This window comes from Podarcis filfolensis, assembly GCF_964270895.1.
Source record: "Podarcis filfolensis genome assembly, chromosome: 6".
In the NCBI taxonomy this organism is placed as follows: Eukaryota; Metazoa; Chordata; class Lepidosauria; order Squamata; family Lacertidae; genus Podarcis; species Podarcis filfolensis.
Genome location: NC_139609.1, coordinates 4,417,619 through 4,431,883, shown reverse-complemented (window position 1 = coordinate 4,431,883; position 14,265 = coordinate 4,417,619). Strand labels below are relative to the sequence as shown.

General features: G+C 44.7%; 1 protein-coding gene across 2 annotated transcripts in view; it reads left to right on the top strand.

Annotated features, from left to right (window-relative positions):
• Window positions 1-14,265, top strand: part of ASTN1 (astrotactin 1) — a 215,908-nt gene that overhangs the window by 187,054 nt on the left and 14,589 nt on the right. For both annotated transcript variants that reach the window (XM_083621545.1, XM_083621546.1), the window contains exons 17-19: window positions 9,699-9,967; window positions 11,331-11,464; window positions 12,693-12,844. In XM_083621545.1, the coding sequence (XP_083477671.1) occupies window positions 9,699-9,967; window positions 11,331-11,464; window positions 12,693-12,844 (555 nt within the window). The remainder of the gene's footprint in view (window positions 1-9,698; window positions 9,968-11,330; window positions 11,465-12,692; window positions 12,845-14,265) is intronic.

The following is a 14,265-nucleotide window of genomic DNA, read 5'->3' as shown; positions in this document are numbered from 1 at the left end:
GGTAGAAAACCTGGCCTTAAGTTGCCAGGACCCCAGAGTTAGTGAAGGGGGACAACTTGCTGCTTTGGTCTTCTTTTCTTTCCAGACCTAGGGTGTGCCTATCAGCTGACAGTAGAATTTCCATGCCTGTGTGGTCGGCTGGTCTTTGTGCAGCACAGCTGTATGGCTACAAGGCTTAAGGCAGAGTGGTTCAGCAGCAAGTAGGAAGGTGGATCTGTGTTTTACTCCAGGCATGCCTTGGACTAGAAGTGGCCAACTCTTTGGCTCTCAGGAGCTGGACTTTCCCGGTACAACTGTGCCAGGAGCAGTTACACCTTCTTACTATAATGACTTCCTGCCTTTTCCACAGCTGTTTGGCCATGAAACACCTGACCCACCCACCCATGTTTGAGAAGCTGAGAGCTGTTTCTCCCATTAAAACCTTCTACAGTGATGCAAAGGGCTCTGCGCCCCCCCCCCTAGTTCCCCAGTGGTTCCTGGAAGACAGGCATGGTCCAGTCTTCTAACTACCTCACGCAAGGGTGGAGGGACCATGCTGTTCTCCAGAGCAGCCCTGCTTCTTACTGTGAATAGTCTGGCTGAGCTCCCAGAAGTCTTCTGCCCCCCCCCCCAACTTCTTCCTTCTCCATAGATCTTTACTACACTGTATCCCTATTTCTGGTTTCTCTACCCCTCCACCCCACCCTCCACTTTGCAGCTCAGTGAAGGACACGGGAAACACTTCGACGACGGCGTTCTGTTCAGTTGGCACCAAAAGTCACAAAACCTAAGTGCAAAGTCGATTTGACGAAAGTAGTTTGTGTGGGCATGTGGCACAGAAGGAACTCTGATTATCCAGCATTTTCCCAAGCAAACACCATCAAGCAGAGGTAGCCACAAACACAGAACAGACATGGGTATGATAATACATTAATTCAATATCCCTTCCCCCAAAACACTGGGATTGAAGAGCCTTAGTGAAATCATTCCTTCTGATTAGAACCTAGACTTGTCAGTCACAGAGCAGATCTCCCTCTACCATGGAGGTTACCTCGTTTGGAGAACTTGGGGAGAAATGTTTCATATTTTGTTTTTTTTTAAAAAAGATATTTATTGAGATTTTACAAAAATATAAGTTTACAAAATAGAAAAAAGTCACATAGAAAGAAAAAGATACAAAAAAGAAGACATAGAAAAATACATAAAAAAGAAAAAAGAAGAATAAAAATACAAAATACAAAAAACAAATAGATAACAAAGAATTAAAAACAAATCCGTTTTTAGTAACTTTAAACTCATTAGCTTGTTTCCTTGACCTCCTCACACCTCCCCTTTTTGTATTCCCATTTAAATAGTCAGATCAGCAAATCCTTACCCTCTTTCATTTATCTTAACTCTATATCTTAACATATTATAACTCTATATTTTCATGCATTTATCAATTCATTTTTGCATATTCTTATTAACTTTGTTGGTAATGCCACTTATTTTCAATCCAACATCATTTTAACATTCAGAAATGTTTCATATTTTGCAGACATATTGTCTGCTGCTTTAAAAACAACAGCACCTGAATCTCCAAAGCATCTCAAAGCATTGATTTTCAGAGAGAGCTCCAGCTTTGGCTTATACAAGCCCCAAATCTGTCTGAAGCAGCCTTGCTTGGGTTTTCAATTGGGATTCGTTCTCTTTGCATATCCCTAATTCCTACATTGTGCACATGAATGCCCTGTGGTGGTAATTCAAAATAATGCTCAAATGCAAGGGAAGAATAAGATAACCCACGACTGCTGTTTGTAGGCAATGTTTCAGCAGAATGTTAGCAAGAACAGTGGAAAAATGCAGATTCTGAAGTTAGCAGGTGAGAAGTAGCACAGTTGTCCCATGGCTTCTGGCAGCAAAATCTGGCCTGTTGTGGGGGGGGGGGTCTTGGCACAGGAACCTGGGCAAGGTGCTGCCTGGACCTGCAGCATCCGGAGTCTGAACCAGTACATTAAAGCCCTCAAACATTCCCTGCAGCCTCCTGCAGCTGTGCAAGTTGGCAAACACTGCAGTGCATCTGGATATGACCCAGATGAAATCCAAATGTTCCCCTTCTCTGTTGAAGGATGTTGGCATCTCAGAACTGACAAGCAGAGCTTAACCTTTCATCTTAATACAATGACTGTTCCTCCCCTACAGAGAAAGGGGCTTCCTGCTGTGTGCACAGTCACATGGCTCTAGCTCCACGACATCAACGCCTTTTGCTCTCTATAAAGTGGAAAGTATCTGCCAATCTCTCTTTTCAAAGCCATAAAGAAAATGAAACTTGCCAGTAGATCAGACATGTTGCCTGGCTAAAGCTATGAATGGATAACAGAGAAGGTGTTGGCTGCACTCTGGATTAATGTGGAAAAGGTACTAAGCTCCACCTCCTTGATCTCACCAGGCCCTGCCTAACTACTTAGCCCCGCCCTCTCCCCGCCCCCATGACTGGTATTACTGAGCAAAGACGTTTCTCTCCTTGTTTCTTGCATTTAAATTGAGGAGCTGTCCAACAGACAGCAGGGCTATGCAAGCAGGGGAGCCCAGAGGCTGCAGATATTTGTAGGTTGGTAGGTTTTCAGTCTTCCCTTCCTCCCGAAGGAAGGAAATGTGCTCTTTCCATCACTAATGGAGGGCAACGTACACAACGTAACCCTTTCATTGTGAGCAGCAACATTCTTAAAACAAGTTCAGGGATTGTTAAATGGAAGCTGTTGAATTAACAGTTTGTTAATGGCCATGGATCTTACATGGATCTTGACTTTAAGGGGCATCGTGCCTTTCAGGTTCAGTATTTTATTTTTAGCATTCGTATGGTTTCAAATTGGATGGGGGACCGTATGTTGAGATTCCTGCTGTGCAGGAGGTTGGACTGACTGATCCTCAGGATCCCTACCAACTCAACAATTCTAGGGTCCCTCCTCTCCTCCCCCCCACCCACATGCTCAGAGCAGCATATCTGAGATCATGTCGCTGTTATCTTCACAGCAGCCCTATGAAGTAGACTGACTTACTTCAGCCAGTTTGAGCTCCATGTATGTGTGAGGATTAGAACCCAAGGCTCCCTGGGCCATGTTTGAACATCTTATCCCATGGATTACACTCGTCTTTTAAGTTCAAAACTGTGCATTGTGAAATACAAGAACTCCATATCAGTTTTGCTTCTTGAGCTGCCAGGGTCAGGTCTAATCTGCATAGATAGGTGAATGGCGGGGGGGGGGGGATGGAAGCTGAGCATATGCCTGGCAACAACTGCACACATCAGGGTACACACACACAACCTTGTACCGACACACCTTTAGTTGTGCTGGAATACTTTCCTTGAAAAGTGGACATCTCCTCAAATGCTTCTGCGCCATTGTTTAGCAATTACATATTTCTGGGAGCATTTATTCCAAGAGATGAGAATCATCCAGCTCCAAAAAGGGGAGATCTGTCTGAGTGGTCCAACAAGCAACCCAGAAGCAGAGTGGCAAATGGGAATGGCAATACTCACTTTGCACATGCAACACTAACGTTGACACGGCACCATCCTAGCTTCAGTCGCAGCTATTGCCGCCAGCAGGAACAGTTGGCATTAAATTTAGAATAGAAACCAATTAAAAGATAACAAGCTAACATAAGAGAACATATGCTCCGGATAGCAAGAATCTAAGTGTTTAAAAAAACATGACCTCCAGCTATCACCGGGGAAGTTTAAATATTGGTTCGAAAGGCCCACAAAAGTATTTCAAAGCAGATATATCTGGCTGCTGGAAACTGCTCTGACCTTGGCCAGGCAATTTGTATTAATGAGGGAGAGTTGGGTCAACAGGGTGCTTGGAGCAAAGGATCTTAGAAGATCTTGAGCAGGGAAATTAACGCCTTGATCTAACCAAAAATACAAATTCTTCTCTTGCGGGTAGAGAGGGAGCGAGACCCCAGCTTCTGTGTTCAAAATAAATTGCACAGATGAATAAGGCTGTGTAAATAGACTTATTTTTGCATGTATGTGCTCAGTTGGCATCTTGCCTCCTAAATATCGTACATCAGCATTTGTATAATACATAAGTTTTGTGAGACAAGAATGGGGTGAGAAAGAGGCAGTAGAAAATGACAGGCAGGGAAATGTTTCTGGCAATTATAATAGAGGGACAAATATTCATTTGTACCAGGCCTCGGAAATAGAATGAAGTTGCAGGTTAGCTACTGTCAGCTGAAAAATGTTGTTTGATTGCTGCCAGATATTCCACAAAGTCATTACTCCTATGCAGCCATTGCTCTCCAGAAGGGGCAACATGACTACAGAGAGGCTGTTCTCATGTGGCTGCTTCCAGCTTCCTTCACGTTCAGCAAAACGTGCAGGGTTCCAGATTGCGTGGGGAGCGTGAGCAAGTGCGACAGGCCTGAACCACATGGACAGCAGGAAGGTGCCACGGAGCAGCCCGCTTGCTCTCTCGTTGCTTCTCCAGACAACTAAGAGGTGAACAGGGCTTTTGTGTCAGATGCCTTTTGATTTGCAGCTTGGGATCACCTGGATAGCCGTGCCAGAGAGTGCAAGCAATGCATGTTCTTCCAAAAGTCCCAATTTCCACACCCCTGTGCTTGACAAAACAACAAGCAGGTTCCTTGTTGTTTTCTTTGGGATTCATGCCCTCCTCTGAGTCAATCAGGACAAGCTGGGAGCTCATTGGGATTTGCAAAATCAGTGTTTGTGTTCTGAAATGGAAGGAGTTGGTGAAATGGAATAATTGCTTTCCTCAGAATTTTAAATAGGGACCGTCATCTCTAAAGCTCTTCGTTGTGACTAGGCCTCTCCTGCCTGGTCCTCTGATTACAGAGAATATCAGTCTTGGGAGAGGAGATGCTTAAGGTGAACACATTGGCTCCTCACAGCTATGTCAAGATAATTATTTGCATGTTAAGGCTGGGGGGAAAGTTGTGGCAGGGAGCAGATGCCACGAAATGCAATAATTCAATAGGTTAGGGGGGGATAAATCATAGACAGTTTCCATTAAAAAACACAGCACCTGCTGGTTACTGGGGGGGGGGGGCGTTTTTGTATGCTGTGCTAGGACAGGTGGACACACTTTTAATTTGATATACCAAGACACTTACTCTATGCTTAAGCAAGAGCGCATTCTCAGGGTCCCTTAACACAGATCAGTTATGCCTTAACTGTTAAGAGATCCTGGGTATACATTCAGAGCTTTGTAATTTTTAAGTGAAATGGAGGACCATGCAGCTTCTATAGAGGAGGGGTGGGGTTGTGGGGGAGAGACTTTTACAGACTGGTCAGCCCACCCCTAGAGACTGCCAAGCAATGTTTGGATAGTGTGGGGGTTTTGCTAAGGTTGCTGTCTTTCTTCTGGCCCTGCTCTTTACATTTCTGGGTGTCAAGCGCCTGTTTAGGGGCAGCTGCTCAGAATCAGCAGGAAAAAGTGACAATAATATATTTGGTGCTATTTTACTGCACATTTAAGAGAGAGAGAGAGAGAGAGAGAGAGAGAGAGAGAGAGAGAGAGAGAGAGCCTACGGCTTGCTGATCAGAAGGTCGGCAGTTTGAATCCCTGTGACGGGGTGAGCTCCCATTCCTCGATCCCTGCTCCTGCCAACCTAGCAGTTCAAAAGCACGTCAAAGTGCAAGTAGATAAATAGGTACCGCTCCGGCGGGAAGGTAAACGGCATTTCCGTGTGCTGCTCTGGTTCGGCAGAAGCGGCTTAGTCATGCTGGTCACATGATCCAGAAGCTGTACACCAGCTCCCTCGGCTAATAAAGCGAGATGAGCTCCGCAACCCCAGTCGGTCACGACTGGACCTAATGGTCAGGAGTCCTTAGTGTGTGTGTGCGCGCACACGCTCAGAGAGCACCCTTTTATGCACTTAGTGGAGATTTTATATCATCCAAATCCTCTTTCATCCATCTAGACCACTTGCCATCTACTATTGGCTCAGATACAGTGAGTCCTTGTTACAGCCATTGGTAACATGCATATCTTTCCCATCAGACATACGATAAAGATTTCAGACCTGTCATGATCTGTAATTTTATAGCACCATCTAGTGTTCATTGATTATAGGCAGCCTTTTCTGTTGAATGCATTACTTCATTTTACTTCCCTTTCTGGAAGGAAAATAGAGCACCACGTTTTTATTAAAAGCAAACATAGAATATTGGCAGCATTTGAACCAGTGCTTTGCACCATTGTTGCTCACTGCATGCAAATGGGCATATTCAGAGGTAACAGAGACCCGTTATGTCACATCACTAGCAGAGTTGGCTTAATTGTCTGCATTATTCCTGTTTCAAAAGCACCGTAGCCCTGATTCAGTTAAAGTGGTCCTGCCTTCAATCCCATTGAAATCAATGGTACTTGAGTTGGTCATCATGACTTAATTTGCTCTGTTGATTTCAGTGGGGCTCAGTTATGGCTAACTGTCCTGGGATAGCACCTGTTTTCCTTATGTCAACCCAAATTATCTAAAAATTAGAGCCATGTTGAATTAGAGCATGGGTTGTCCACCTGATCCCTCCTGCCCACTAGTGGGCGTTTCAGGATTCTAGGTGGGCGGTAGGGGGTTCTACGGCACAAGCTGAATCCTCCTTCCATCAAGCACTGGTGGGCGGTAAGGGAATTTTACCATCAAGAAAGATGCATTTAGTGGGCGGTAGGTATAAAAAGGTTGACTACCCCTGAGTTAGAACAAAGGTCCATCTATTCCTGACAATGGCCAATAGGATGTGTCTGAGAAGCCCACCATTCCCCCTTCTCTCTTTCTGCCACCCCTCTTTTTCTGACACCCACTTCTCTCTCTCTCTCCCCACCCTCCTTTTTCTGTTCTTCCTCTCCCAGCCAATCCTAATGGTCTGACCAGTTTGAAGTCCATATCATGATATCAGTTTCATTCTTTTTGACCTGGCAATATATTGTGAATCATGGTGTGTGTGTGTGTGTTTGCTAAGCAAAAATCGCAATGTGGGAAAACCATGAAGCCAGCCAGTGCTTCTATTGATTCTTGCAGCCCCTGTTAACTCTGCCTGCTCAGCTCTCCCCGGCCTCATGCAGGAGGCAGCAAATCACAGGAACAAGCATCAGCAAAAATCACAATGCAGGAAAAACCATTGAGCCAGCCAATGCATATCTCCATATCTCCATCCTTATTTCAGACATTGTTGATATATTGACACATTGCGATATTTAGCTGGTGACATATTGCGGTGTTGATAGCCAGATATCGCCCAGCCCTCTTATGACCTTTTTGATATTAAGTGGTAGTGGTCTGGCTGCACATCATTCCCCCCCCCCCATATGTCTTCACTGCATGTGGTTCTCAATTTAGAAACACAATTTTTCAGCATACAAAATGCAGGCCAGGACCACTGTTGCTTGCACTTGGTGCAATTGCCTTAATTGCACACCATTCCCCTTTTTCAAAAGCTCAACTTTTCTAGTGCATATCTGAATTACTGTTGCTCAGCAGCCACCCCACCTCAATTTGGCATTTTTCAATTCTTCTGCTTCTTCAGAACATTTAACTGCCTATGCAGGTTTTGTATGGAAAATCAAGTGTATTTTGCACCATTCTTAAAAAATGTGGAATGAGACCAGACTGAAGGTTACTTGAGGAGCCGTGCACTTAGAACCAGCAGTATTCTGGGAGGAAATTGTTATGTATATTGAAGTTCTCACCCTGGCCACCAGGAGTATTGTGTATGTAGTTTTCACTCAGGCCGGCTGAGCTGTTTGCTGTTCAGTTCTGTTCCAGCTTACAAATAAAGAGCTGCTTTGGAGAAATCGCTGTGTCGTCTGCTATGTCTGCCCACTATTCAACAGAAATAACCCAATTTCACATTTAGACAATTGAATCAAGATTTGAGAAGCAACAGCATAATTCTTGCCAGGATTATTATTACTATTATTATTAATTTCATTCCTATGTATACTCCTTTATATTTTAAAGAAAAAAATCTCAAAGCGGTTTACAACACATAAAAACATCAAATCAATCAATCCAGAATAAAACATTGTTGAAGAAAGTCTAAATATAAAGTATACATTCAAAGCAACATAATTAACAGGAAATGAAAATATTATCTTAAAACATTTCAAAAGAAAACATTACCAAAGGAAGCCAACTATAAAATCACATTTAAAACAGCATAATTAGCAAGAGGCTAAAAAGATTATCATAAGCGTACAGACTATCAATGTTGGAAATGTAAAGAAAAAGAGGGTACCTTCTATCATATGTTGTGGGTTTGTAAGAAAGTGAAGGCTTTCTGGGAAATGATATATAATGAACTTAAAAAAATGTTGAAATATACATTTGTAAAGAAACCAGAAGCCTTCTTAATGGTTATTGTAGGTAGAGAAATACATAAACAAGATAAAACATTGTTTTTGTATGCAACAACTGCAGCAAGAATATTATTGGCCCAAAAATGGAAACAGGAAGAGACCCCAACAAAAGGAGAGTGGCAGATGAAGTTAATGGATGATGCCAAGTTGGCGAAACTAACTGGGAAAATTTGGAACCAGCAGGACCAGACCTTTTTGAAAGACTGGAATAAATTTACATTGTATTTAAAAGACAATTGTAAACAACTGTCTCTCAAATAACAATAACAACAATAACATCGTTAGTAGGGTTACAAGAAGTTTTGTAAGGTTAGAAATATCAGTTATTATCAACATGATGTTTAAATGGTGTATTTAAGATTTGGATTTAAGGGTAGTAATAATAATAATAATTATAACAAAGTGCAATATCAGAGTATAATTAGGAAAACCATTAGTTGAGGAGGAGAAGTCTCAGGCCAAGATGGCCAAGTGGTTTTTATATATTATATGTAAGATGGATGTTCTGTCAAAAAAAAATTATAAAATTTAATTTAAAAAATTTATAAAATTATCATAAGCATAGAACGTACATACCGTATTTTTTGCTCTATAAGACTCACTTTTTCCCCTCCTAAAAAGTATGGGGAAATGTGTGTGCGTCTTATGGAGCGAATGCAGGCTGCGCAGCTATCCCAGAAGCCAGAACAGCAAGAGGGATTGCTGCTTTCACTGCGCAGCGATCCCTCTTGCTCTTCTGGCTTCTGAGATTCAGAATATTTTTTTTCTTGTTTCCCTCCTCCAAAAACTAGGTGCGTCTTGTGGTCTGGTGCGTCTTATAGAGCGAAAAATACGGTATCTGCTGCTGTCGCTACCAGTCCTGCCAATGGTGGTTCATGGCTTGCGGCGCCTGTGGAAACTCTGACTCGATGACTTGGGACTGCATTAAGAGACAGCCAAAATGGTCTCTGGACTATTTAGCAGCCTTGGCTTTTTGTAGCTGGAGTCAGTCAGGGCCCTGCCCACCCAGGCCTGGTGGGAAAAGGCCTGAGAGGCCTGTAACAGATTTTCAGGACTCTCACTCAAGATGGTTTGGTGCTCCTGTTTGCTGATCTATGTATGATTTTGAATGCCACTTTTAAAGAAGAACATTAAGAAGCTGGAAATTATTCCAAAGAGATCTATGTTTTGGAAGGCAAGTCATACAGGGGAAAGCTTAAAAACAAAACCAATGGTATAAGTTTGAAATCCACAACAGGTTCCTGCAAATGACTGCACACCCCTGTGGGTGCAGATGTTCTGTCTCTCTAGTCCAGGGCACCATGACCAGGTCGTTACTCACCTTTTCCTGATTCTATCCAATCACATTTCTTACAGGTAACTCCCCATCAGATGAGTCTGAGGAGCGTGAACGAGATCCCAGGGTCCTTACGTTTCCAGAGTACATAGCCAGCTTGTCAGAGTCAGGAACCAAGCGCATGGCAGCCGGCGTGCGCATGGAATGCCAGAGCAGAGGCCGCTGTCCATCATCCTGTCCTCTGTGTCATGTATCCTCTGGCACAGACACTGTACCTGAGCCTGTCCTCCTGGAGGTCACAAAAGCAGCACCCATTTATGAGCTGGTCACCAACAATCAAACTCAGAAGGTGAGTGGCTTTATATGGGTGGCAGGACTAAATGTAGTATCAGTGGTTGCAAATAAGTGAGCATTCTAAAGGGGGACAGGCTACTCTCTTACTCGGTCTTAAGTATTCAAATTTTCACATAAACGCGATTGCGTGTTGAGGTCCTCCAAACCACCCATAAATAATTCACACATAATTTTTGTTTAAGGTTTTTGGCATAATTTTGGTCGTAACTTTATTAAAATACATAAATGTGAGTGGTTGCTCAGGCATTGGTTATGACTATCTGTCCCCATGCCCAGGGACAGAACTGATTTCTGGATTCCAGCGAAAGCCAGTAAGGGAAAACAATATTGTACACCAGACCCTCACCCCCCCCAGCATGCTCCCGGGGGCTTGCATGGTCCTAACCCCCTTCAGGGGTACAGACGAAAGAATGGCAAGCTCCTGGATTCCTTTAACGGAATTCCCTTGCAGCAGCAGCATTGGAGGGGCAGGCACTGCCAGTCCTTACCCCTACACCAACCAATTTTTAAACCAATGCCTAACCGCAACCTTACAAGTTGTGACGATTTGCTACGCAGTAAGCAAAAACCAAATGGCACCAGCCAATCAGCCAATTGGACAAAATTCCTACCAGGCCCCTGCCCCAAAAGCAGGCGACCCCATGACAGGCATAGCAAGGTCAACCAAGAGCCCTAAATTAGGGAGGGTGGGCGGGTGATCCGCAGCAAAAGAGCCCAGTCAGTGCTGCGTGACTTCATTTTATAATCTTTGGTCCAACCCCCTAAATGGCAACACCAAAATTTGCCCTTCAACCCAACTGCCCAATAACTGCGGATGGTCATCCAAACTAACGCGCCCATCAACAGAGGGGTGGCCTGCCAGACCCCACCACAACACGTGTTCTCTATGAATGAGAACACGCTTTATCTGAAGGGGGCAGAGGGAGGGGGGGAAAACATGGTGACATTTCCAATCTTCTCAAACAGTGATGGCTAGAAACAGACTTGAAGCAGAATAACTGCAGTCAGCATAGCAGTGCTTATTAAATTCTCCCCATCTGAATTACTTTCTGTTTGCAGAAGAAGACTGATATGTTAATGGCTTGCTGGTCTTCTATTATTGAATTCTCAACTTCTGTTTTGATCACTACACGTGTGCAGGTTTGTTGCCTGTTGTACTCAGTGACCTAGTCCTAAACCAAACTATGGCTTAGTGTGAAATGAGCAAACGATTTGCAGGCCTCTCAACAAAATTTTCAGAAGGGGCCCCCTGCTTTGCGGCCCTTGGGTAGGATGAAAATTCAGCTCATGGCGGGGATTTTATTGATGTTCCTCCTGTGCTTTTCCTCATTCCTGTTCTCCTTTTATTTCTCTCTCAGCTGTTGCAAGAGGCCACCATGAGTTCCCTATGGTGCTCAGGCAGTGGGGACGTCATCGAGGACTGGTGTCGGTGTGACTCAAGTGCCTTCGGTGCTGATGGGCTTCCAGCTTGTGCCCCCCTCCCACGCCCTATGTAGGTGTCCCCCACCATCAATTTGCAGAATTGAGATTTTGCTAAATGTCTTTTGGGAAACGTGGCCTCATGTGATACTGTTCGTTGTAGCAAATATTCTTCCAGCACCAGAAATAAAGAGAGAGATAATGGCTGAAAACTGAGGATCTCGCCTTTCCAAACAGAGTTACCTCTCTTGAGTCTCTTTCACAGAATCATGGTGGTGGTGGTGGATTTGATCAGACTGTTCCTTTTTGAATCTGGTGTGGGAGAGAAGGCACACATGGCCTGATCTCCATGCCTCCAGCTCCTGACAGTCCCCATAATGCTGTTAGGAGGCCAGAAGCAAGCAGGGTGTACATCAAAAAGTGTATATCAAAAAGTGCAGGAAGGCACCGCCTTTCTGCTCCATTGCTTCCAAAGGAAAGTGCATTTTACTGGTGTCTGTTTTTTATTGGGTCTTAAGAGTATTTCACGTGTATGTTTTATTGCTGTTTTTAGGATACTCTGTTTATGTCATGAATTTTCATGGCAGGAAAAAGGCAGGATGCAAAAAGTAAATATTAAATCAATATTGTAGTAAGCCTGCAAAGAAGGCTGCAGGTGCAAAGGCAAGCTTTTACTGTCCACCAGGGTAAAAATAAACAGCAGCAACAACAACTGTTGGGAGTTCAAGGTTTCATAGCTTACTCAGCGTAATGAGTTTGATGCTGCTCGTTTCTATATTTCATTTTGGCCTTCTCCGGAGGAGTGCAGGGCAGTGGTCATTGTCCCATTATGCCCTCACCGTGAGAAGGCAGGTTGAGCTGAGGTGTCGTAATGGAATGGAATCTGAATCTGCCTGCTGGATTTAGAGTGTCCATTTAATTGTCCCCATTTTGGGTTCTGTGTGAGGTGTGTGTCGGAAAGATCTCTAGTTGGGCTCTCCTCTGCCCACCCCCTTTGCGTTGTGCACCAAAGACAGGGTGTGGCAAAGTGTGCCCTGTTCATCTCATTAATGTTACCCCCCTAGCCTTGTGGGGGCTTGAAGGTACTTGAATAAGCAGAACACATTTTATTGGAGCATTGTTGCTTAAGCATCATCAGATGCTCTGTTGAATACAGTATAGTGAAATGAAGGCAGAAGGGGGGGGTACTCTGTTGTCAGAATTTTGCTGAATTTGAGTTGGCATTCCCATTGACACCATCAGGAAACGCTTGCCAAGGGTTAGCCATAGCCTGACCTCTGTTTTTGCTCTCCCCTCTGCAGGCTGAGGTTGTCCACTGTTCATGAACCTAGTAGCTCCCTGGTAGTTCTGGAGTGGGAGCATTCGGAACCCCCAATTGGAGTACAGATCGTTGATTACCTCATCCGCCAGGAGAAGGTGACTGACCGCTTGGACCATTCCAAAGTGGAAACTGGTGAGTGCAGTTTATTCTTTTATAAATGCATTTACACAATTATTTTTGAAAATTTCTAAACAGTGTCTTTCATCCAAAACATGGATTCCAGGGTAGTGTGCATAAGAATTAAATATCAATGCAAAATAACACCGTATTCTTAAAGGTAAAGGTACCCTGACTGTTAGGTCCAGCCGTGGACGACTCTGGGGTTGTGCCCTCCTCTCTCTCTTAGGCCGAGGGAGCCGGGGTTTGTCCACAGACAGTTTTTCTGGGTCATGTGGCCAGTATGACTAAGCCGCTTCTGGCGAAACCAGAGCAGCGCACAGAAACACCATTTACCTTCCCGCCAGAGTGGTACCTGTTTGTCTACTTGCACTTTGACATGCTTTTGAACTGCTAGGTTGGCAGGAGCTTGGACTGAACAATGGGAGCTCACCCTGTTGCGGGGATTCGAACCGCCAAACTTCTGATCAGCAAGCCCAAGGTCTGTGGCTTAAAGAAGGGCTAATACTAAATCACAGTGCTGCCAAAATAAGTTTGTTCCAGTTTAGATGACAAAATGCTCTCTCCATAAGAGCATAAGAAGAGCTCTGCTGGATGAGACCCAAGGCACTTTCAGGTGCAGCTTTCACAGTCTCCAGCCAGAGAGGGGGACCTGAGCACAATAATACTCTCCCGGTTGGGTTGTCCAGTGACTGGTTTTCAGAAACATACTGTGTCTGGCAGTGGAGGGAGAACATAGACATCATGGCTAGCAGCCATTGACTGTTAATATCACCCACTAATTTGCCCAACGCTGTTTTAAAGTCATCCAGGTTCCAACCCAAATCCAAAATCCAGTTTTAAAAACCATCATGATCATAAGAATCTCCATCGTTTCTGTAATGGCTTTAGGGGTTGCTTATGCGTAAGTTGCTGCCGCTCTGGGCTAGGTTGGTTAGTTAAACCATTTCTCGCTGGACAGCCATCCACTCCGTGGCTGTTCAGTCGCTGGCAGAATCCGTCAGTGGGCGTTTCTTAAACCTTTTCCAACATAAAAGTTGTTTGACGCCCAGTCTCCTCCTCCTCTCCCTGCGCGGAAGTCTTCTGCGCAGGGAGGGCGTGGGTAGCGGAGGACCTGTGCTCTCCCCGCTGGTGTCCAGTGAAGAGTCCCGGAGCCTGCTCTCTGCTTCCCCCATTGGCCCCCCTCTATCCCTGGTGTTGCGCTGATTTTCTTCCCCAACCGGAGACCTGCCTCTCTCCCTGCTTGGCCCCTCTCCAGCATCGTTGTGGAGCCTCGCCTCCTCCTCTAGTTCCGATGGCAGTTCCCTGACAGTTTCTCAACCGTTTGAGCTAGGAATGGGCCAGAACGCCCCCTCCACATTCAGCAGAGCTGGGTCCCCACAAAGAGGTCCAGAGTGGGTAGATGGGAATAAACAGGAGGGCTTGCAATAATTTCT